Here is a 26,114-nt window from a genome sequence, read left to right as displayed (position 1 = left end):
TTTAGAACAGCCATTCTAACCGGTGTGAGGTGCTATTTCATTGTGATTTTGGTTTGCATTTCTAGTATGTATGTTATACTTCAATAAAAAATTTAAAAAGACCTGTACCAGCAGCTCCCGCAGCTCCTGCTCTGGTCCGCCTCGGTCCGCGGCGGCCATCAGACCCCTCGGCTTCGGCTCGAGGGGCCGGGAGCCGCGCGCTCGGCTCGGTCAGACCGACACCACCCTCCCCGCGCGGTCCGCAGTCCGCCCCGCGCGCTCCTCCCCGAGGAGCCGAGCCCGCGCCCGGCCCGCCCGCCCGGCTGCCCCGGCCCTCTCCGCCCGCGTGAGGCCGCCCGCGCCCGGCCCCGCCGCCGCCGCCGCCGCCGCCGCCGCCGCAGCAGCCCGGCCGCGCCCCGCGCCCCGCCGCCGCCGCCGCCATGGGCTGCCTCGGAAACAGTAAGACCGAGGACCAGCGCAACGAGGAGAAGGCGCAGCGCGAGGCCAACAAAAAGATCGAGAAGCAGCTGCAGAAGGACAAGCAGGTCTACCGGGCCACGCACCGCCTGCTGCTGCTGGGTGCTGGAGAATCTGGTAAAAGCACCATCGTGAAGCAAATGAGGATCCTGCATGTTAATCGGTTTAATGGAGAGGGCGGCGAAGAGGACCCGCAGGCCGCAAGGAGCAACAGCGATGGACAACATTACCCCTAGATGATGGCTTCAGTGTCTCATCTTCCCGGCTATGTTCTATCACACTTTGCATGCTGGAATTGCCCGTCTTAGGAACTTCTAATAAGAATACTATTCTGTTGGGGAGGGGGGAGGGGGCCCTACCACCTAACCTCTAAAGATAACAACAACAACAAAAAAAAACCAAAAAAAAAAAAAAAGATCCCTAATTGACAAAAATGTAGTGTATCAACTATCCAAGGCATCTACATAAAAAGTGATTGACAGTTTACTGTACCAAAAGTTGGCATTTGAGAGCTACGACACATCTTTACCGAGCCACCTACTGTGTACTAGATGCTATGCTAGACCCCTGAACCCTTCTAATACCTACTAACAGCCTGCTCGTCTATCTGTGACTCTGTTCTACAAGTAGAAATGAGTATTAACATATGTGATAAATAAAAATTATCTGCATGTCTCAGCAAAAAAAAAAAAAAAAAAAAAAAAAAAAAAAGACCTGTACCTTGACCAAATACCAGGTTCTCTCCAACCCCCAATAAAAATGTGTCAAGGCCTTCCCTGGTGGCGCAGTGGTTGAGAATCTGCCTGCTAATGCAGGGGACACGTGTTCCAGCCCTGGTCTGGGAGGATCCCACATGCCGCGGAGCAACTAGGCCCGTGAGCCACAACTACTGAGCCTGTGCATCTGGAGCCTGTGCTCCGCAACAAGAGAGGCCGTGATAGTGAGAGGCCCGTGCACCGCAATGAAGAGTGGCCCCCGCTTGTCACAACTAGAGAAAGCCCTCGCACAGAAACAAAGACCCAACCCAGCAAAAATAAATAAATTAATTAATAAACTCCTACCCCCAACATCTTCTTTGAAAAAAAAAATGTGTCAAGGTGGTGCCTGTCATAGTGTATCTGCAAGAATATTTATAATTGTGGTCTTATACTTTATAGTTTGTGGTATAAATAATGTACCCCCACAGTACTCTCTCAAAGTACTGTCTCAGTGCTCCCACCAGGTCACTGTGGATTTCCAAGGTATATTGACTCCACCTTGCAATGCACACATCTGAATGTGCCCAGAATTAAATTGGCCTAAATTCCCTACACTACATCTCTTTAGATCAACTCTCAGTCAGTGTTAACTCAATGGTGGGAAACCTTTCACAATGAATATGTATAAAAAATCACCATATTGTACAATTTAAATATCTTACAATTTAGTTTGTCAATTACACCTCAATAAAGCCAAAAAAAATGTAACAGACAAACAAAACAAAAACGAAGTCTGTGCAAAGGATATAAACTGGCTCCACAGCAGGGCTGTGTGGAACAAGTTTGGTTGCTCTTCACCCCTCGGACCCAGAGCATCAGCACCATTATATTTTGAAAGGCCAGTCCACTGGACTTCTTTATTTTGCTCCATGATGATTGTATTTTAAGAATCTCATTGCTCCTTTCTGTTATTGGGCCTCAAAATCACTCTGATATAACTCAATAGGTTACAAAAACTTTGAATCTTATGGAACTCCTTAAACTTCTTATGCAAATCTATAACCTCTTCTTCAGAAACTTTTAAACTCCAAATTTTAATGTATTTTTGTGTGCGTGTGCACACACACACAACACACACACACACTTCACCAGACTGCTCCAAACTAATTTATTCAAAGAAAAATTTACAAAAATGTATATAAAATTTCAGACAAACTCCTGCTCTTCAAAAGACCATGATCTGATAATATTAAAACAAGTACTAGGAAGTTAGTATCAATGAAACCCTTCAGCAGTGTGGCAAACAGAATTTTTATTTCAATTTAACTAGTTGCTCAAATTCAATTAATATAGACTAAGAATTCATTAGCCCTTGAAGAGGCTTCATAAAAGTATCAAAACACTAAATACACAAGTTAACCCAAATCCCAAATTATCTTTGACATTTGCTACAATTTGGTGTATTTCCCCTACTATCATCTTGAGTAGTTAGTGTGTGGCAATTCTGTCTGGAGTCCTTGACAACTGAAGAGTCCTTTTCAGTGTTAAGACCTTAATTTTTTTTCTGGAGTAAACACGGACATGCTTAAAGAAGCTAAATTTATTTCATAAAGGTATTAAATGCAATAAAATGAGTATACTGCGTTAAGTGACGGCATTTAAAAAAACTAAATCACACTGCATATATTTTCTACATCTCTAAGTTCATGTAATATAATATTTTACATTAAATTTAAGTATACTTTAAAGATTCTGAGCTTCTTTTTGAGATTTCCTCTTCCCTACTACACTTTTGGCTAATGGTTTCCAACCTATTTTAACTAAATAAATGGCAGCATCAAGCCAGATCAAATCAAAGCAAACCAAACAAAATGCAATGTAGCACATCACCTTTACTTGAATTAGTAAAAGCTTTATAAGGATTAATTGCTCTCTGCTACATTTTTTGGAAAGGTTTAACAGTAGGATTATGCAAGAAGAAATAAAATGAAAAAAATTCAACAAATAGTACTGATAGGATAACTTCATTTCTGGTTTTTGAAAATAAAGATACTTTATATAGTAATAAAGCTAAAGCAGTTCAGGAAAATATAAATTGTGTTATGAATCTATTAAATCTGAGTAGAGATTTTTATTCTAATGAGAATACTAATTTCTACAGTTTAAAAACTTGTAGTAGTGTGTTCATATTTTCGTAATAAGACTTTTTCAAAACCAAAATAAAAATAAGGACACTTTTTGGAGGTATGGTTATCTTAGAAAGCTCTTCTTATCATTGTTTAGTTAACACTACAGCCAATGAATAGAGATATAGCTTATGCATTGTGCTGGGGAAATAGCCATTAAAAGCTCTTATAGGAGCGTCTTGCTGCTAATGTCCCTGCCAGCATCATCTCTGTATTAACTCTCACTAAGGACCCAGAACTCTAAAAACCAGATACGAGGCAGGACCTGTGTGTCTGACATGGCCTCCAGACAAGTGTCATCACTTCACATGCACCTGGGACCACTGCAAAAAATTTTTTTTCTTTTTAAATGGGATACAGAGTTGTAATGTAAAAAATAAATAGTTGAAGGTAGGGTTGGATTAGGTGCATTCCATTCTCAGAGGCATACAGATAACCCAAAACTCTATTTTTTTCCCTCTAGAAAATAAACAATAACCAAGTATTGCATAACATGTTCATTTTAAGTGTTATAAAGCCCCTCATAAGCATCCACAAATTGAATAAGGGACATGGAACTAATGGCTTCAGGGTGGTTTCTGCCTCCAGGTGCTCCTTTGGATGACTTTCTAATTGAAAGCCTAATGAGGGGTATAGCAGGTGACCCCTTGGAGAGCACTCATATGTGCTTCTTGCTCTGTGGAGACACAGAGGACTGGAGCCTGACTTACACTGGTTAGAGCAAAGAACAACTGTGAACAGGTTCTGCTTCCAACAGGGCACATAGAAGGCAAGGGATTGGCTGAGTAATTCTTGGGGGATGGAGCAGGGGAGTGTGTTGAGGTGAGATCAATCGACATGCTGGGAGAACATGAGTTTTTGCTATAGAATTGATGTGGGCAGTGTAGGGGAACCGGCATGGAGTGAGTCCTCTTGGGTTGCCAGGAGGATATAGGCCATCAAAGTTAAACTAGGCTAGAGATGGGCCACCAGATGTCCAGGGGCATAAAGTGGAGAAACATGAGAACATAATGTATTAACCAGTTTCTAGAGATGGCTTAAAACAAACAAACAAGCGAGGAAAAATCCTACTTCATATCCTTGCAATACTTATGCATGTGGCCTCACAATCCTTTATACCATGAGTAATAAAACTCAAGCTGAATTTTGAGTAGGAAAGACAGTTAAAGCTCAGTTCTAATTTTTTTGAATTCCAAAAATTCCATATGAAATTTAACAACTGCATTACTATCTAAAATTTAAATATATATCAATATATATCCATAACTATATGTATATAGGTATAGATACAGATATATATACAAACCTTTGGAAAACAGACCTATTTTGGTCAGTTTCTAAAGGTAGTTGAGAAGAAAATTTTAAGATATTCTCAAAGAATCTTGATTTGTCTCATGCTGTGATCCTGTTATTTAATAATAATATGTAAATATTATTCTCTAGGTCTGTGTTTAAAGAAATATATAGAAAACAAAGACCTAGCATCAAAATATGCTATATGAGAGTAGACATGCTTTCTTATGAATGCTCATAACCACTGTTTAATTCCTTACACAAAGTTTTCTGGTATTAATCAAGGACATTTGTTATTTGTTACTCTGACTCACATGGTTTAACATTACTATTTAAGAAAACCAGCTAAGTTACTGTATGTAGATTCAATGACCAGTTACATCATTAGAAGTATGAGCTGAACTGAAACTGAGCCACCTAAAATGTTTCCATGAAAGTTGACATTCAAAGCATGTTGTTAGTAAGTTTTAAAAAGAAAAATTAGTGGAGGAACAACATTTTGACTAATACTTTTACTATCAATCCAGAAAAATGTAGATCATAAGCCATGCAAAACTGCTTTGTTGCAGTCTTCTTTCTTTCAAGTGTATGAAAGTATCAAGCACCTCAAAAGCAAAGAATGAGCAAGCAAGTAATGTCATGTTAGAAAAATGCATAGTTTTAAAAAATATTATACTATTGAACTCTAGTCATCTTACACAAAAGTGGCAATCTTTTCTTAAATAATTCACCAAGACTTTGGGACAAGTGATGGAGTTACTGCATTCTGCATTCTTCCTTTACTTTCCAAAGGCTGAGATTATGAAGTTAGACAATGTTGGTGCTCTTGCTTACCACGGGTCTGTGTACGTCCCAGAATGCTCTCTCCTGACTATCAAGGATCTTTCTTTCAATCTTGTCTCTCTTCTTGTCCACCCTGTTAATATCATAATAATGAATAATAAGTAGTGTTAATTATAGTGCCTCTCTGGACAAAAGGCCACAACTTGGACAAATCTTCCAAAAGACTCACAAGGACTCACTTTGCTTGTGCTTCTGCTTGCATAAAAATGAACTCCCACTTCCGAGCAAATGCCCTCTGCAGCCTGGCCAAGCTCTCCTGAAAAATATACCACGGTGAAGACATTCTGGCCCTCAGCTTTACGACTCCCTTCTAGTTTATCTACCATATGTATTTACCAAAAAAACAAATCAGAATTTCTAAAGGAGTAAGTGTACTTGGAATGATAAGTCATGCTCACTGAACGCAGCTAATACTCATATTAACAGTCATAGAGGACACAGGAAAACCTATTATGAATATTAATGTTGGAGAATATAACTAAAAATCAAAAATACTAAACTTACCTTATATAAAAAAAGTGTTCAAGACTAATCCATTGGATTTTCCTGTGCTCATTTTACTGAGGAACAGGAAAGCAATACTCTCTACTACTGATTCAACCAGTCTATCCAGTTCCTGAGAAAAATTTAAACCTTCAGCCCCCTACTACCCAGTTGTAGACAGTGCTTCAAGTTTAGTAAATCAGAACATAGCAACCATCTGAACAAACTACATGAGATTAATTTAATCTGCGGATGGTGACCAACATAAAGGTTTTGCAAAAACCATTTTCCCAGTGTAAATGCCCTATAATTCTCTAAGTTTGGATATCTTCATTATATATAGTATATATATATACATATATATAAGTTTTTACATTTAAGTCAATTTTAGCAAATAAGATATGCTTCCTCCTTCTTCTCTGAGTCTGTGTATTTAGAATTTCACCATCCTCAGTGTGAATGATGAGAGGAAATAAGCAAGTAAGGGATATGTTAAATCATTATGCTGCCCTTCCCTGGAAATCTGATCCCTAAGATCCATGAATGTAGAAAGTTAAGAGTGCCCAGAAATGACCGTAGGCCTTATTCTTGCTCATTTTATACCTTTCTTTGTCAGGAAGTCCTTGGTACTTACAGCTTCATAGTCAGCTAGTTCCAGCCTTGCTTTGTTTTGCATTGTTCTTTTGCAGAGGTAAACCGCTGTAAAGGAAAAAAAATCAATCATCTCTCACCTGCTTATTTACATTGAGACACTAAAAATAAAAATAGAGCATTATAAACCAAGACATGTTGGTCTTTGTCATTTTTCCCCAAGTTGTAATTTTCTCTTTTTATCTTTTTTTGGACAAAATAAGTAATCTGTAACATCATTACTGAAATTCAAACATAGCGGTAATATAAAAAGGTGTTATAAGAAAATAGATATGTTTAGAAACTTGGTAACCATTTACTTTATTTCATTAAATAGTTGTCACGATTTTAGCTTCCTCAAAATATAAGGGGAAAAAAATAAAGCCTTTTCAATAAAAGATCAAATGAATGTTAAAATCTGGATATACAAATAAAACAATTTTTAAAAAAAGAATTGCATGAAGAGGGAATCACTATTTGCACATTTAGTTATTTCCGTATTCTACTGTCAACTGAAATAATTTATTAATGTAAACCGAAGGCTTCTTAGAATCTTCTTTGCTGCAATCCACAAGGATCAATCATCAATCAGTCATTTTGTCACTAGGAGAGAGGAGAGTATACATCTGACCTAACTATAATCCAATAACCTTTTAATTCTATTTTCCTTGAGGACTCTGTCTTCTCCATTACCAGGCAAAGTCCATCTGGGCAGAAGATTTACAGGATAAATGACAGATAGAAAGAGGACGTTGACAGCAGCATTGCCATCGAACAATCAAATTTCTTCAGTGATTTCAGGAATATTAGTGACTCTCATGTTAATATCAAGACATTCAGAAGGGAGGAGACAGGATGTTGAAGTAGAAGGAATGGAGCTCTCTCACAAAATACCAAAATCACAACTATCTTCAGAACAACCACTGACAAAAAAGACTGTAACCTACCAAAGAAGATATTCTACATCCAAAGACAAACAGGAAGCCACATGAGAAGGGGCATTTTCACAATATAATCAAATCTCATACCCACCAGGTGGGCAACCCACAAACTGGAAAACAATTATATCTCAGAAGTTCTCCCACAGTCGTGAGACTTCTGAGCCAGACGTCAGGCTCCCCAGTCTGAGGGTCTGGCATCGGGAGGAGGAACCACCAGAGAATTGGGCTTTGAAGGCCAGGGGACTTGAGTGCAGGAGTTCCACAGGACTGGGGGAAACAGACACGCCACTCTTGAAGTGTGCACACAAGGTTTCATGTGCCCTGGCATCCAGGACAAAGCAGTGACTCCACAGGAGCCTGGGCCAGATCTACCTGCAAGTCTTAGAGGGTCTCCTGGGGAGGCACGGGTGGGCTGTGGCACATGGTGAGGGCAAGGACACTGGTAGTGGAGGGCCAGGGAATATTCATCAGTGTGAGCTCTCCAGGAGGCTGCCATTTTGGCACTGAGACCCAACCCCACCCAACAGCCTGCAGACTCCAGTACTGGGACGCCTCAGGCCAAACAACCAACAAGGTGAGAACACAGCCCCACCCATCAGCAGACAGGCTGCCAAAAGTTGTCCTGAGCTCACAGCCTCCTCTGAACACACCTGTTGACATGGCCCTGCCCACCAGAGGGACAACACCCAGCTCCCCCCACCAGTGGGCAGGCACCAGTCTCTCCTACCAGGAAGCCTGCACAAGTCCCTGGAAGAACCTAACGACCAGGGGGCAAACACCAGGAGCAAGAGGAAGTACGATCCTGCAGCCTACAGAACAGAGACCACAAACAGAAAGTTAGACAAAATGAGATGGCAGAGAAATATGTTCCAGATGAAGGAACAAGATAAAACCCCAGAAGAACAAGTAGGTGAAGTGTAGATAGGCAATCTACCTGAAAAAGAATTTGGAGTAATGATCATAAAGATGATCCAAGATCTCAGAAAAAGAATGAAGGCACAGACCAAGAAGATAAAAGAAATGTTTAACAAAGCGGTAGATAATTCAAAGAACAAAAAACAGAGATGAACAATAAAATAACTGAAATGAAAAATATACTAGAAGGAATAATTTTCAGAATAAATGAGGCATAAGAACAGACAAGTGAGCTGGAAGGCAGATTGGTGGAAATCACTGCCATGGAAAAGAATAAAGAAAAAAGAATGAAAATGAATGAAGACAGTCACAGAGAGCTCTGGGACAACATTAAATGTACCAACATTTGCATTATAGGGGTCTCAGAAGGAGAAGAGAGAGAGGAAAGGACCTGGGAAAATATTTGAACAGATAATAGGAGAAAAACTTCCTTAACATGGAAAAGGAAACACTCACTCAGGTCCAGGAAGCACAGAGAGTCCCATACAGGATAAAACCAAGGAGGAATATGCAGAGACACATATTAACCAAACTAACAAAAATTAAAAGCAACGAGAAAATACTAAAAGCAACAAGGGAAAAGCAACAAATAACATACAATGGAAGGCTATCAGCTGATTTTTCAGCAGAAACTCTGCAGGTCAGAAGGGAATGACATGATATATTTAAATGATGAAAGGAAAAAAACTATAAGAATACTCTACTTAGCAAGGCGCTCGTTCAGACTTGAGGAGAAATGAAAAGCTTTACTGACAAGCAAAAGCTAAGAGAATTCAGCACCACCAAACCAGCTTTACAACAAATGCTAAAGGAATTTCTCTAGGCAGAAAAGAAGAGGCAACAACTAGAAAGAAAGAAACAAACAAAATTACGAATGGGAAAGTTCACCAGTAAAGGCAAACATACAGTAAAGGTTGTAAATCATCCACATGCAAATATGATATTAAAACCAGCAATCATGAGGAGAGCACAAATCCAGGATGTTGGAAATGCATTTGAAGAGACCAGCAACTTGAAAAAATCTCATATATATATATATATATATATATATATATATATATATATATATATATATATATATATATACACATATACACATATATATGTGTATATATATATGAATATATATATATATATATATATATATATATATATATATATAGCTAAATAAAAACCACATGGGAACCTCACATAAAAATCTACGATACATACACAAAAGAAAAAACATAATAAAACACAACACTAAAGATACTCATCAAATCACAAGAGAAGAGAACAAAATAGGAAGGGAAGAAAAAAGACCTACCTAAAGAAATCAAAAACAATTAACAAAATGCCAATAAGAACATACATATTGATAGTTACCTTAAATGTAAATGGATTAAATACTACAAAGAAAGGCATAGACTGGCTGAATGGATACAAAAACAAGACCTGTATATATGCTGTGTAAAAGTGACCCACTTCAGATCTAGGGACACATACAGACTGAAAGTGAGGGGATGGAAAAAGATATTCCATGCAAATGGAATTAAAAAAAAAAAGCTGGAGTAGCAATACTCATATCAGACAAAATAGATGTAAAAATAAAGACTGTTACAAGAGGCAAAGAAGGACACCATATAATGATCAAGAGATGAATCCAAGAAGGTGACAAAACAATTGCAAATTTATGTTCACCCAACATAGGAGGATCTCAATATAGAAGGCAAATGCTAACAGCATTAAAGAAAAAATCAACAGTAACAGAATAACAGTGGGGGACTTTAACACCTCACTTACATCAATGGAGAGAACACGCAGACAGAAAATCAATAAGGAAACACAATAAGGCCTTAAATGACACATTAGACTAGATGGCCTTAATTGATATTTATAAAACATTCCATCCAAAAGCAGCAGAATACACATTCTTCTCAAGTACACATGGAACATTCTCTAAGATAGAACACATGCTGGACCACAAAGCAAGCCTCTATAAATTTAAGAAAATTGAAATCATATCAAATATCTTTTCTGACCACATGGCTATGACATTAGAAATCAACCACAAGAAAAAAAACAGAAACACGTGGAGGTGAAATATTATGTCACTAAACAATCAATGGATCACTGAAGAAATCAAAGAGAAAATTAAAAAATACCTAGAGACAAATGACAAGGAAAACATGACGATCAAAATCCTATGGGGTGCAGCAAAAGCAGTTCTAAAAGGGAAGTTTATAGCAATACAATCTTACCTCAGGAAACAAGGGAAATCTTAAATAAACAACCTAAACCTATACCAAATCAACTAGAGAAAGAAGAACTAAAAAATCCCAAAGTTAGTAGAAGAAAGAAAACATAAAGATGAGAGCAGAAATAAATTAAATACAGACTAAGAAAACATCTATGAAACTAAAAGATGGTTCTTTGAAAAGATAAACAAAACTGATAAACCTTTAGCCAGACTCATCAAGAAAAAATGGGAGAGGACTGAAATCAGTAACATTAGAAATGAAAAAGGAGAAGTTACAACAGACACTACAGAAATACAAAGGACCATAAGACACTACTACAAGCAACTATACACCAATAAAATGGACAACCTAGAAGAAAAGGACAATTTTGTAGAAAGTACAATCTCCCAAGACTGAATCAGGAAGAAATAGAAAATATGAATAGACCAATCACAAGCACTGAAATTGAAACTGTGAATCACAACAAACAAAAGGCCAGGAACAAATGGCTTCACAGGCAAATTCTATCAAACATTTAGAGAGGGGTTAACATCTATCCTTCTGAAACTATTCCAAAAAATTGCAGAGGAAGGAAAACACCCAAATTCATTCTATGAGGCCACCATCACCCTGATACCAACACCAGAAAACGATATCACAAAAAAAGAAAACTACAGGTCAATATCACTGATGAACATATACACAAAAATCCTCAACAAAATATTAGCCATCTGAATCCAACAATACCTTATAAGGATCAAAATGGGATTTTGATCAAATGGGATTTATTTCAGGCGTGCAAGTGTTTTTTAATATCCACAAATCAATCAGTGTGATACAGTACATTAACAGTTTGAAGAACAAAAACCATATGATCATCTCAATAGATGCAGAAAAAGCTTTTGACAAAATTCAACAGCCATTTATGATAAAAACTCTCCAGAAAGTGGGCATAGAGGGAACATACCTCAACATAATAAAGGCCATATATGACAAACCTACAGGTAACATCATATTCAATGGTGAAAAGCTGAAAGCATTTCCTCTAAGATCAGGAACAAGACAAGGATTTCCACTCTCACCACTTTTCTTCAACATAGTTTTGGAAGTCCTAGCCATGGCAATCAGAGAAGAAAAAGAAATGAAAGTAATCCAAATTGGAAAAGAATAAGGAAAATTGTCACTGTTTGCAGGTGACATGATACTATACATAGAAAATCCTAAAGATGCTACCAGAAAACTGCTAGAGGTAATCAATGAATTCAGTAAAGTTGCAGGATACAAAATTAATACACAGAAATCTGTTCCACTTTTATACAACAACAACAAAAGATCAGAAAGAGAAATTAAAGAAACAATCACATTTACTATTGCATGAAAAATAATCAAATACTTAGGAATAAACCTACCTAAGAAGACAAAATACCTGTACTCCCCAAACTATGAGATGCTGATGAAAGAAACTGAAGATGACACAAACAGATGTAAAGATATACCATGTTCTTGAATTGGAAGAATCAGTATTGTCAAAATGACTGTACTACACAAGGCAATCTACAGATTCAATCAATCCCTGTCAAATTACCAATGGCATTTTCCACAGAACTAGAACAAAAATCTTAAAATTTGTATTGAAACACAAAAGACCCTGAATAGCCAAAGCAATCTTGAGAAAGAAAAGTGGAGCTGGAGGAATCAGGCTCCCTGACTTCTGACTATACTGCAAAGCTACAGCAATCAAAGCAGTATGGTATGGGCACAAAAACAGAAATATAGATCAATGAAACATGACAGCAAGCCCAGAAATAAACCCATGCACCTATGGTCAATTAATCTATGACAAAGGAAGCAAGAACATACAATGGAGAAAAGACAGTCTCTTCAATAAGTGGTGCTGGGAAAACTAGACGGCTACATGTAAAAAAAGAAATTAGAAATTTCTTTAACACCATACAAAAAACAAACTCAAAATGGATTAAAGACCTAAATGTAAGACTGAATGCTATAAAACTATTAGAGGAAAACATAGGTAGAACACTCTTTGATATAAATCACAGCAATATCTTTTTCGAGCCATATCCTAGAGTAATGGCAATAAAACCAAAAATAAACAAATGATCATCTCAATACATGCAGAAAATTCTTTTGACAAAATTCAACACCCATTTATGATTAAAAACTCTCCAGAAAGTGGGCATAGAGGGAATGTACCTCAACATAATAAAGGCCATATATGACAAACCAACAGGTAACATCATAGTCAATGGTGAAAAACTGAAAGCATTTCCTCTAAGATCAGGAACAAGACAAAGATTTCCACACTTTTATTCAACATAGTTTTGGAAGTCTGAGCCACAGCAATCAGAGAAGAAAAAGAAATAAAAGGAATCCAAGACACCAATCCATTAGAGATCTAAATGGAATACTGAATACTATAAAACTCCTAGAGGAAGTAATAGGTAGGACAATTTTTGACATAAATCACAGCAATATCTTTTTGGATCCACCTCTTAAAGTAATGAAAATAAAAACAAAAATAAACAAATGAGACCTAATAATCTTACAAGCTTTTGCACAGCAAAGGAAACCACAAACAAAACAAAAAGACAACCCAGAGGATGGGAAACAATATTTGCAAATGAAGTGACTGACAATGGGTTAATCTCCAAAATATACAAACAGCTCACGCAGCTCAACATCAAAAAAACAAAGAACCCAATCAAAAAATGGGCAGAAGACCTAAATAGACATTTCTCCAAAGAAGACATACAGATGGCCAAAAAACACATGAAAAAATGCTCAACATCACTAATTATTAGAGAAGTGCAAATCAAAACTATAACAAGGTATCACCTCACACTATTCAGAATAGCCATCATCAAAAAATCTACAAAGAATAAATGCTGGAGATGGTGTAGAGTAAAGGGAACCCTCTTGCACTGTTGGTGGTAATGTAAATTGATACAGCCACTATGTAGAACAGTATGAAGGTTCCTTAAAAAACTAAAAATAGAACTACCATATGACCCAGCAATCCCACTACTGGGCATATACCCTGAAAAAATCATAATTCAAAAAGACACATGCTCCTCAATATTCACTGCAGCACTATTTACAATAGCCAGGACATGGAAGCAACATAAATGTCCATCAACAGAGGAATGGATATAGAAGATGTGGTACATATATACAATGGAATATTACTCAGCCATAAAAAGGAACAAAACTATGTCATTTGCAGAGACATTAATGGACCTAGAGACTGTCATACAGAGTGAAGTAAGTCAGAAAGAGAAAAACAAATATCGTATATTAACACATATATGTGGTATCAAGAAAAATGGTAATGATGATCTTACTTGCAAAGCAGAAATTAGAGACACAAACATATGGATACCAAGGGTGAAGGGGGGGGGGATGAATTGGGAGATTAGGATTGACATATATACACTACTAAGTATAAAATAGATGACTAATGAGAACCTACGGTGTAGCACAAGGAACTCTACTTGGTGCTCTGTGGTGACCTAAATGGGAAGGAAATCCAAACAATAGGGGATATATGTATATGTATGGCTGAGTCGCTTTGCTGTACAGCAGAAACTGACACAGCAGTGTAAAAAAAGTATACTCCAATTAAAAAAACAACAAACAAACAAACAAAATGGGCAGAAGACCTAAATAGACATTTCTCCAAAGAAGACATACAGATGGCCAAAAAGCACATGAAAAGATGCTCCACATAGCTAATTATTAAAGAAATGCAAATCAAAACTACAATGAGGTAATATCTCACAACAGTCAGAATGGCCATCATCAAAAAGTCTAAAAACAATAAATGCTGGAGAGGGTATGAAGAAAACAGAACCTTCCTACACTGTTGGCGGGAATGTAAATTGGGACACTCCCTATGGAGAACAGTATGGTGGTTCCTTAAAAAACTAAAAATTGAACTACCATATGATCCAGCAATCCCACTTCTGGGCATATACCCAGAGAAAACCATAATTCGAAAAGATACATGCACCCCAATGTTCACTGCAGCACTATTTACAATAGTCAAGACATGCAAGCAACCTAAATGCCCATCGAAGGCAGAATGGATAAAAAAGATTTTGTACGTATATACAATGGAATACTACTCAGCCATAATAAAGAATGAAATAATGCCATCTGCATCAACATGGATGGACCTAGAGATTATCATACTAAGTGAAATAAGTCATACAGAGGAAGACAAATATCACATGATACCACTTATATGTGGAATCAAAAAAAATGATACAAATGAACTTATTTACAAAACAGACTCACAGACTTTGAAAACAAACTTATGGTTACTAGGGGGAAAGGTGGTGGGGAGGGATAAATTAGGAGTTTGGGATTAACATACACACACTACTATATATAAAATAGATAATCAACAAGGGCCTACTGTATAGCCAGGGAACTCTACTCAATATTCTGTAATAACCTATATGGAAAAGAATCTGAAAAAGAATGGATATTTGTATGTGTATAACTGAATCACTTTGCTGTACATCTGAAACTAAGACAATATTGTAAATCAACTGTACTCCAATATACAATAAAAATTAAATTAAAATAAACAAAATATGACCAACCAAAAACAAAAAAGTTATTCAGAGCCCTCTGGAAAGTCTCATTTTCAGAATATTTTTGTAATTTTCCATAACATATGGTATTTGAGTCTCATAAAATTCAAGATAAACTCTATCAATTCTAGATGCCAAATAAATCCATTGGATAAAGAGTGTCAAATATCACTTTTTGTAAGGCTAGCCCTGGGGGATCCCTTATAAATACAACTTTTGCACTAATCTGTACCACCTTCAGTTTTTGATAATGAAATCCAGCTGATATCAGTGAGGAAATAACTTATACAAAAAATCTGAGGCCACTGAAAACACTGATGCTATTTATTCAATTTCTGCCCTCTAAGATTTCCTGTATGAAAGTCATGGGAAAGGAGAGACCAACCTTGGAATGATGCTAATATTACTACAAACACTAAAAACCTAGGATAGATTTTAGAACACTTCTCTCTATAATCTACTATGGTAATTTTATTTTTCTATTAATATTAGTAATTTTCATATGTAGATTACAAAATAACTGATTTTAAAAATTATTAATTTTCAAAATTTACAAAATTGAAAATTGAAAAACAAAATTGATATGATGTAATTTCCTAATTGGATATAATTTACACTCTCTCCTGAAGAAACTTAATGTACAGGCCACCGTGATTTTAACAAAATATCTAAAATGTTTTCAGCAGTTGGTGAAAGAGATTGTAATGTATATGCAACATTCCTGAGGGTATCTCTTCATGAGAGAAAGATTGAATTTTCTTAAATACCTAATTAAATAATTTCAGATTTCCTATGGAATCACCTTTAATCAAATTTCAAGCCCCATCAGTCAGCCCTCCTCTATATATATGCAGAAGGCTGCATCAGCCTCTACTTGTTTTATTGATTGTGGTCATCTAAACTTTGTTCTTTTCAAAATAAGACCCCTTTTGGGAAACATATTTCTAACCTCATTAGGTAAACTAATGAATAAAGCAGGAGCAGAGTGATATTTTTAAGATGAATGTTCACTAAGAATTTATGCATCCTTTATTATAGGTAAATGCAATTTTCTTTAACTGTCTAGGAAACAAAATGAAGGTATGGACAGGCAGTGCCAGTTATAGAGCAGATGTTTCATATGTATTTGTTGAATGAGTGAATGAATGAATAAATGAATGTACAGGATATTTTCAGAAGAAGCTATTGAGAAGTTGAATTAATTCAAGTAATTTCTACTAGACTCTTTGGTAAAGAGAAAGAAGGGAAAAGGTGAAGGCTGTATTAGCAGAGTAGGGAACACTCTGAAATTCTGTTGAAAATAGACCAAATATGGTCATGACTGGAATGGCCCAAACCTCACCAATCTAGTCTAGACACGGTACAGCATGTTGACAGGAACAGATGATACTTTTATTCTTCATCAGCAGAGAGTATCAGCATTGGGCTGATATGGATGAGGGAGGAGGATCAAGCAGATGAAAAAGAGTTTCAAATTAATTCAATTTATCAAAGATTGAAAAAATGGGAGTACTTGGGCATAGTCAAAACTATGGCTCAGTTCAATTCTTTTTGTACTGATCTCTAATTATTTAGGCACTAAAAGTGCCCTATGATGTTGTGTATGGACCTAGGCCCTGGTACAAAGTATGAATACTTTTTAATATAATGCTTGAATTTTTTTCTGTACTGCCAAATTATTGAAAATACAATGAAAAAACCCATTTCTGCAGTTCTATTTAAGATATTTCCCATTATCAAGGTTTAACTTCAATTTAAAATGTAAATATATCTCTTTGCAGTAGTTTTCTGGGAGACTATAATGAGATAGTTTTGAGGACTTAAAGGGTCAACAAACAAGTAGTTTAATAGGAAGCTCTGCCACTAAGTGGAAGAAAGTTTGAGAAACCCTGAAGTGTTACTCTGGCTTAAATAGTTGTGTAGTAAAGGCATAGAATTTGGCTTAAATACAACTTAGAATTTAGATGGAAAAGTCGAAGTTTCTGGATCACATGTTTAATTGAGTAGAAAGTAAAATCTGACATCAGTTTTTCCATTTAATTTCATAAAGCTCTAAATGTAGAGTAGCCTGTTGAGCAAACACTGATACTCATGACAAAAGGGTACAGAATTGTATCACAGAGGTCGGTGAGAAAATCACTGAGATCCTAATATCTAAATATGGACAGGACATAAATATAATTCATAAAGACTAGAAATACAATTGCCAAGTAAATACTGGAAAAATATCCAACTTTCAACCAAAGTAATACAAATGTAACACATAGAGTCATAATGCAACTCTTTTTTATCTTTTAAAGTTTACTTTGTGGTATAATAATAAAAATTCAGGCAAGTTTCACAGTCTTGTTTGTCACTCTTGGGTAATTCAAAAAGTCCCAGTTTATGAATAAGAATGCATCCAAGTAATCGTCGAAACTCCAAGCTTGGTTTAAGGTCTTGAAGGCTTCCCCTTTCCCCCAGCTTCTGTGAAATAAGTGTGAGTGCCTTCTTTCTCCACCTTGTTTTTCTGTGTCCGCCTCAAAGTATTGTAACCAAGGCTTCTCGTCTTCTGGGATTGGAGTACAGCAAGGAAAGAGCGGAAAGGTGAGTGCTGATATTCTTACCCTACTGGTACCACCGTGATGATCTAGTGTTGCCATTCTCTGGACTTGGCAGGGGTTTAAAGTTTACTGTATTTCTCAGGTACTTTTGTGGATGCTTTGTAGAATCTCTCCCTGCGAGATCTCCTGTGGGGATCTCTCACCTGCAGCACCCTTTTGCTGGGGCTGGCAAATGCCATAGCCCTTGATTTGTACCTTTAGCTTCTCTTTGCAATGCTGTTTGTCCCTCCAGGCTGCCTTCTAAGACAGGACTACCTCTCACACATGGCTTAGAAACATTCATGCACTCTTTGCCCTGAAAGTAGGCCACAGAACATAGCCACCTCCCTTTCAATGCCCCATCCATAGCTAGACGGCCTGTCTCTTGCCCTTTGTAATTCTGAGGCCTGGAAGTTCATGGTCCAGTGTGTCCCCCGGGGTAGGTGACTGCTGTCAAGCACTCTCAGAAGCCCATTGAACTGTCTCTGGGCTTGAAGTGGAGGCACTCCCCACCCACTCCTCCCACTTGGGCTGGTGGGGGCAATGACTCCCAGCACCTAACAGCCACGAAATGAGCCTCAAGCCAATGTCTTAGCCTTAAATAATCTCAATGTGAGTTGATGGCAACTACTATGGTACTCTGTGTGTCAGTGTTGCATGGTGCGTTCATGTCTACTCTTTTTTTTTTTTTTTTTGGTACGCGGGCCTCTCACTGCTGTGGCCTCTCCCATTGCGGAGCACAGGCTCCGGATGCGCAGGCTCAGCGGCCATGCCCAGCCTCTCCGCGGCATGTGGGATCTTCCCGGACCGGGGCACCAGCCCGTGTCCCCTGCATTGGCAGGCGGACTCTCAGCCACTGCGCCACCAGGGAAGCCCTTGGAAAGGGTTTTGACAATGAGTAATAAAGCCTTAAAACATTCATGGCCATTGTTCCAGTACTTGCTCTTCTGAGACCATAACCCAAGGAAATAACACAAGAGGCACCAGAGACTTAAGCATCCACGATGTGGATACAGGAATGACAATGGGGAACAGGCAAAGAAAGCATGCATATTTGTTCAATGAGATATTATATTGCCATTCAAAGTGTGTGCAAATTGTTTTACCTCAAAGTTGAAGTAGTTTAAAATTTAAAATCCTTAATCCCTCATTGTAAAAGTTCAGACAATGTAGAAAATATATAAATATTAAAGTAAAAAATCATTGTCAAGTATAATCTCACTGCCACTATTTTGGTATATATTCTGGGTTTTCTCCTTCTATATACATCCACTACTATACACATGAATATGTATATTTATATAAAAATCTAACTGCATATATTTATTTACAATGTACTCAAACTGTACTACAAATGCTGTCTTAGAAACATTTTTCTTTAATATTATATTGTGGCTAAATTTTCATATCAATAAGTGTTGCTCTTTATATTTAAAAAATTATTTCACGACAGTCCTGTGTTGAGATGTACTATAATTTTTTTTAAAGATTGTTTTGATGTGGACCATTTTTAAAGTCTTTATTGAATTTGTTACAATAATGCTTCTGTTTTATGTTTTGGTTTTTTGGCCTTGAGGCATGTGGGATCTTAGCTCCCCAACCAGGGATTGAACCCACACCCCCTGCACTGAAAGGCGAAGTCTTAACCACTGCACCACCAGGGAAGTCCCAAGATGTACTGTAATTTATTTAAATGATCCCTTATTGCTGGGCACTTGGGTTATATCCATAGTTTTGCTATTATATACTAATATTTCTGCATGTATGTATACATGCATGTGTTTTACTTTTTAGAAATTGTTTATTTCCTGAAAGTGTTATTGCTGATTAGGGACTAAGCACCTTTCAAACATTTTGATCCTTAAAAACAAATTCTGTAAAGTTTAGACATGAGTGTGACTCATACCTTCTCCAACTCTGGAGAGTCTATTTTCAGCAAAGCAATCAGAATTATTCTGTTAAAATAAATCAGATTGCCACTGTGTTGAAACTCTCCATTTTTCCAACTGCTTCCCATCTCATCTCACTCTAAAAGCCAAAGTCCTTGCTTCCCCATTAAGTTGTCCTCTGACCTCCTTTCCTGCTGCTCTCTAGCTGTGCTTGAGCTGCATAACAGACGTTCTGCTTCTGGCCTTTGTTCCTTTACCTATTTCTGGAAAGCTTGGGCTCTGCCCTCAGGGCTGAACTGGTATTCTCTCAGCAACATCTCCCCTCCCCACCCCTTACTAGCCCCTTTCCCATTGCCTTCCTCCGTTCAACATTTTACCTCCTAATATACAATTTATGTATTCATTTATGTAGTTTGCTTATTAGCTTAATTTCCCCCCCTACTGCCCTCACTAGAATGTCAGCTCCAAGAGGACAGAGATTTTTGCTTGTTTTGTTTTCCCAAGTATCCCCCTGCCTACAATAGTACTTGGCACATAGTAGATGTTCAAAACAGATTTGTTGAGTGAAAACATCAATGAATGTTTACTGACTATTTGAGTACTTTTTCCTTCTGTGAGTTAGCTATTCATGACTTTGCTAGTTTTTCTATTGGGGGATTTGAAGTTTTATTTATTAGACCTGTGACATATATATATATATATATATATAAAACAGACAAAAACATAATTTTATATATATATATATATATTCCACCCCCGCCCCAGGCTTTTGGAGAGAAATTTAATAATGATACAGACATATGGCATCTGCAGTACACGTTCAGAAACCTGCTTTTTTTTTTTAACTCAGCATAACATCATTGAGATTTACTCAGGCTGTTTTCTATAGATATAGCTTATTTCTCTTGACTGCTGTAGTCTATCCTATGACTGAATCACATATTATTTAGCCATATCCGTATATTTAAATACTTAGATGTTTTCTAGTTTTTTTCTTTCTTTCTTTTTTCTAAAGCTATTACAGGGGACTTCCTGGTGGTCCAGTGGTTAAGACTTTGCCTTCCAATGCAGCAGGTGAGGTTTCAATCCCTGGTTGGGGATCTAAGATCCTACATGCCTCGTGGCCGAAAAACAAAAACATAAAACAGAAGCAATATAGTAACAAATTCAATAAAGACTTTAAAATTGGTCCACATCATAAAAAATCTTTTAAAAAATAAAGCTATTATAAATAATTATCCAGTGAATTATTATAGCATATACTCCTGGAATTGGTATCAGGGGTTTGAGGGACAGGCACATTCTGAATTTTATAAGACACTGCCAAATTTCTACTCATTATACCTTTTCAGCAATATGTTAATATCCTCTCCTAAATGCCAGACTTGAATTTTTGCCATTGTGGCTTGAAAGAGGTATGTTAAGTGCAACACTTTCATCATGTTTCTTTATGTGTTTTCTTATATTTCCAATAGTTTTCATATCATAGATTTTAATATAAAAATTTTTATGGATTGTTTTCTTCACTGATTTGGCTCCATTTAATACTTTGTACCTTGAACTATTTTTCATCTGGTGTATATTGCAACCCCTAATTTCATTTTCCACTGTTATTTTCACCATTTATGCTAACTGAAAGAGTCAGTTTGTTTCACTTGTCTTCCTTGTAGAAAGATATTGTTGAATTTTATTCATGACCTAACATAAAGATATTGTTCTTTTAATAGACAAATATTTATATTCATTTGTGTAAGTTAATGTTTGTTATTCCTTTTCTTATGTCATCATGTCCCTCTCTCTCTCTCTGATTGAAATTCTGTTTTCTGCCTTTTGTTACATGGAGTGTTCTCTAACTCCTACTTTAATAATTTAGAAGTAATAAAACTTGTTACTGTTCCTTTAGTGGCACTCATATATTTAAATAAATGCTTAAATACATATTTCTTGAAAGTTAACCTCAGAAATTAAACACTGTCTAATGCTTACCTTCATAAATGATGAATAACTTAACCTATCTTCACTTCCTCCTATCTTCCTAATACTTTTAGTGACCAGAATTTATCCTATGCTCTGTCATAGTTTTTAAAAATTACTTACAGTATTCACATTCCATTTGTAAACTATTTTTAATCACAGTTATTGAATCCTGGAGGCCAGGAAGAGAAAGCTATTGTCTTGGATAATTAAAGAAAGGAAGTTTTGTTTTTGCACAACTTTTAAAAAATCTAAATTTGATGGGATGTATATTTACCCAGGAAAGGAGAGATATCACCCGTTATGGTGACCCTTCTTATTTCTGGTTTCTTTTGGTGTTTGCTCACTCATTTTGGAGTGAGGCCACTACACTGATGAAGGTGAGCTGGAAAAGATGTTGATAATCCTGGGTTCTCTGTGGTAGCTGTTGGCCAGCAGCAACTACCCTTCAAGGTACTTCATTGCTCTTCTCTCAGTCTCTCCCCTCTACTCTTAAGCTTGCTTCCCAAATGTCTGAGAGAACCTGAGATGCTTTATGAAATCTAGGTCAGGGACAAAACATTAGGCAATGCTGTCTTTTCCAATGCTGTGTTTAAGCCTAAGAAACCTTGATCCAAGATGGAGCAAGTCTTTCTCTGCCATCCAAGACTTACATCTCTAGCTCTCATGTATAGATATTGGAAATCATTAATGGGTTGGTCAGAATTTCATCCAATTTCATTCTATAAAGCTGCCCTAATTTCTTGAGAAAAGAAATGATATCACCATCTTCCTGTCTTGACTAAATTCCATTGATTCCAGAAAAGAGATACATCTTTCAAGTGAGTGATGTGTGGCATCACTCTCTAATTTTCACTGTTCTAATGATACATTCTAGTCTAGATTTTCTATCTTTGTTTTTTATTCCATTCAGTGGTGAGGGGGAGCAATATGGGAAAATTTCTGGGAAGTATGCTGTGTCAGTCAGTTCTTCTTACACCTACCCAAAGATGCAAATATATTTTGTAATTATATCTATGCTGAATGGACATATATTTAAAACCTCAATAATTTTTGGACCTTTTAAAAACAAAGTGAAATTAATCTTAATTTCACTCTGAAAAAAGAGATAATTATCTTCTTTAAAAACATAGTTTCCAAAGTAATTCCTTGGAAGTACTTTAAATTTGCTGTTAATACAGTACTATAAAATCTAAGAATCATTTAACTATTTAGTCATTAGGAATGCACTTAGAGGAATGAAAAGGTAAGAAATAACAGTAATTAAGGTAATTTTATTTTTTTAAATTTATGACTCTACAGCAACTCAAACATTAACAGCAAGATAAATTAAATTTTAAAAGAAAACTAACTAGGAGAATATATTATACAAATTATTTTTAAATTATTTAATTTTCTGACTATGTTAATAATGAAGACTATGTTATTATAAAATAGGAGTATGAATTTGTTACTGTATGGGATCAAATGCCTTTATTAGAGAAGATTTATCAAGATAAAAACCCAGAAGAAAAACTAAGTGAAGTGAAGATAGGCAGTCTACTTGAGAAAGAGTTCAGAATAATGATCTTAAAGATGATCAAAAAACTCAGGAAAATAATGGATGCACAAAACACAGGAAAATAATGGATGCACAGAGCGAGAAGTTAGAAGTTTTTAACAAAGAGTTAGAAAATTTAAAGAACAACCAAACAGAGATGAAGAATACACTAGAAGGAATCAATAGTAGACTAAATGATTCAGAAGAAGGGATCAGTGAGCTGGAAGACAGGGTAATGGAAATCACCACTGCTACAGAAAAAAGAAAAAAGAATTAAAAGAAATGAGGACAGTTTAAGAGACCTCTGGGACAACATCAGTTGCACTAATACTCACATTATAGGGGTCCTAGAAGGAGATGAGAGAGAGAAAGGGACCTGGAAAATATTTGAAGAATAATAGCTGAAAACCTCCTTAATTGGGGAAACGAGACAGTCACCCAAGTCCAGGAAGCCCAGAGAGTCCCATATAGGATTGACCCAAAGAGGAACACACCAAAACACATTGTAATCAAAATGACAAAAATTAAAGATAGAGAATATTAAAAGCAGCAAGGGGAAAGCAGCAAATAACATAAAAAGGAGCTCCCATAAGGCTGTCAGGTGATTTTCAGCAGAAACTCTGCAGGCCAGAAAGGAGTGGTATGATATATTTAAAGTGATGAAAGGGAAAAACTTACAACCAAGATACTCTACTCAACATGGTTCTCATTCAGATTTGATGGAAAAATCAAAAGCTTTACAAACAAGCAGAAGATAAAATAATTCAGCACCACAAAACCAGCTTTACAGCAATCTTAAAGGAACTTCTCTAGGCAAAAAAGAAAAGGCCAGAACTAGAAACAAACAAACAAAAAAATATGGCATGAAAAAGCTCACTGGTAAAGGCAAACATAGATTAAAGGTATGAAATCATCCACAAACAAAGCTAGTAGGGAGGTTAAAAGACAAAAGTAATGAAATCATCCACCTCAGCAATAAGCAGTTAAGGGGTACACAAAACAATTAGATATAAAATATGCTATCAAAAACTAATTGTGGGGGGCTTCCCTGGTGGCTCAGTGGTTAAGAGTCCTCCTGCTGATGCAGGGGACATGGGTTCGTGCCCTGGTCCAGAAGGATCCCACATGCCATGGAGTGGCTAGGCCCATGAGCCATGGCCACTGAGCCTGCATGTCCAGAGCCTGTGCTCCACAACCGGGAGAGGCCACAACAGTGAGAGGCCCGCATACCGCAAAAAAAAAAAAAAAAAAAAAATTGTAGGGGAGAAGCAATCAAGGTCGTGGAGGAGTAGGATGTGAAGCTCACTTCCTCCCACAAATACATCAAAAATACGTCCACAGGTGGAACGATTCTCACAGAGTATCTGAACTCTGTCAGAAGAACTCAGACTTCTGAAAGGGCAAGAAAATCTCCATGTAACTGGGTAGGACAAAAGAAAAAAAAAAAGAAAATGAGAAAGGAATCTGGACAGGACCTGTGCCCCTGGGAGGAAGCAACCTGGGAAGTCCCCTCACTGGCAGGGAAATCAGGCAGGACAGAAGGGGGAGCTTCATAGCCTTGGAGGAGATTGCAGTAACCGGTTTGCAGCAGGTAGAACAGAGAGAGACCTGCACAGATGGTCAGTGCCACTGCCCTGCACTCCACAGACTGAGATCAGTGTCTGCTGGTGTGGGCATGGGCTGGGTGCTGGAGCTGGGCTTTGGAGATCAAACCCAGGGAGAAGACTGGTATGGGATTAGTGGAAACAGACTGAAGAGGCTGGAGTCTGGTGCAACTGCCACTGAGGGTGTATGCAGGGGAAGCCTGGCCCACCTTAGAGGCCAGGTGCCATTGTTTGGGGGGTGCATGAGGGCAGTGGGGAGACCTGCCATTGCAGGCTTTTCCCTTGCATGTACTCTCAGGTGGCAGGACACCACCTACATGAGGTACAAATCACTAGCCACTGCTGCCACACCCCCTCAGGCTACAGCAGTGGTTGCAAGCCAGCACTGCCACCCTTACAGAATCCAGGAGCAGTTGCAAGCTGCCACCACCACCCCATCACCCCCTGCTCTGGGCTTAAGGAACAGTCACAAGCCCCTACCACCACACCTCTGGGCTTCAGGATCAGTCAGAAGCCATCACCACTGCCCTTTAGGGCTCTGGGAATGGTCGTGAGCCAACTCTGCTCCCATCGTGTGCTCCAGGGGTGCACATGAGCTGCCACCACCGCTGAGAATCCCAGGACTGGGCTCCAGCCACTGCATCTGCACATCCCCTTACAAAGGGATAATGGCCAGCATACAGTGAGGAAAGAGGTGACAGGCATCCATTCTAAAAACATCCCTTGCACCAAAAATATTAAACCCACACCAAGCTACACAGGGATGCTCCCACATCTAAATAGCCCTCCAAGACAACAGTAGATAATTGTTTCTCCTAAACTCACAGAATAAGAGAAATATGAGTAAAATGAAGAAGCAGAGGAAACACTCCCAGTTAAAAGACCAAGAGAATTCTCCCGAAAGAACAAACAATGAAATAGACCTCTTCAATCTAATAGATACCAGTTTCAAAAAGGAGACAATGAAAATACTGAAGGAATTAAGAAAGGCTATTGAAAGAAATGCAGAGTAATGTAAAACTGAATTAGAAACTATAAAGAGGAACCAAGAAAAAATAGAAAACTCATTTGCTGAGATGAAAGCTGAGCAATGAATAGCAGAATGAATAATGCAGAAGAGTGAATAAGTGATCTGGAAGATAGAATAATGGAAATTACCCAATCAGGACAGCAGACAGAAAGCCAAATGAAAAAATTGAAAGCAATATAAGAGACCTATGGGATAATATAAAGCATGCCAATCTA

At 37.4% G+C, this 26,114-nt stretch overlaps 2 protein-coding genes across 3 annotated transcripts in view; one reads left to right on the top strand and one right to left on the bottom strand.

Annotated features, from left to right (window-relative positions):
• The window catches only part of RGS7 (regulator of G protein signaling 7), a gene marked incomplete at its 5' end in the record, with an annotated part of 604,742 nt that overhangs the window by 79,907 nt on the left and 498,721 nt on the right, over positions 1-26,114 (bottom strand). The window contains 3 exons of one of the 2 annotated variants that reach the window (XM_082833652.1): positions 5,468-5,549; positions 5,656-5,732; positions 6,594-6,658. The exons of the other annotated variant lie outside the window; for it this stretch is intronic. Coding sequence (XP_082689778.1) covers positions 5,468-5,549; positions 5,656-5,732; positions 6,594-6,658 — 224 coding nt within the window. The remainder of the gene's footprint in view (positions 1-5,467; positions 5,550-5,655; positions 5,733-6,593; positions 6,659-26,114) is intronic. 2 annotated transcript variants of the gene reach the window in all.
• Positions 363-1,116, top strand: LOC309957517 (guanine nucleotide-binding protein G(s) subunit alpha-like). Its single transcript, XM_082832798.1, has one exon. It carries the CDS (start codon positions 420-422, stop codon positions 690-692), a length of 273 nt encoding a protein of 90 aa, XP_082688924.1. The 5' UTR covers positions 363-419; the 3' UTR covers positions 693-1,116.

Source organism: Leucopleurus acutus, assembly GCF_964270905.1.
Source record: "Leucopleurus acutus genome assembly, chromosome: 2".
Lineage (NCBI taxonomy): Eukaryota > Metazoa > Chordata > Mammalia > Artiodactyla > Delphinidae > Leucopleurus > Leucopleurus acutus.
The sequence above is the reverse complement of the archived record's forward strand: the minus strand, read 5'-3'. Positions and strand labels throughout refer to the sequence as shown.

What these genes read in the sequence shown, in the direction of transcription:
- LOC309957517 (XM_082832798.1), top strand. Translation starts at nt 420, where the DNA reads ATGGGCTGCCTCGGAAACAGTAAGACCGAGGACCAGCGCAACGAGGAG.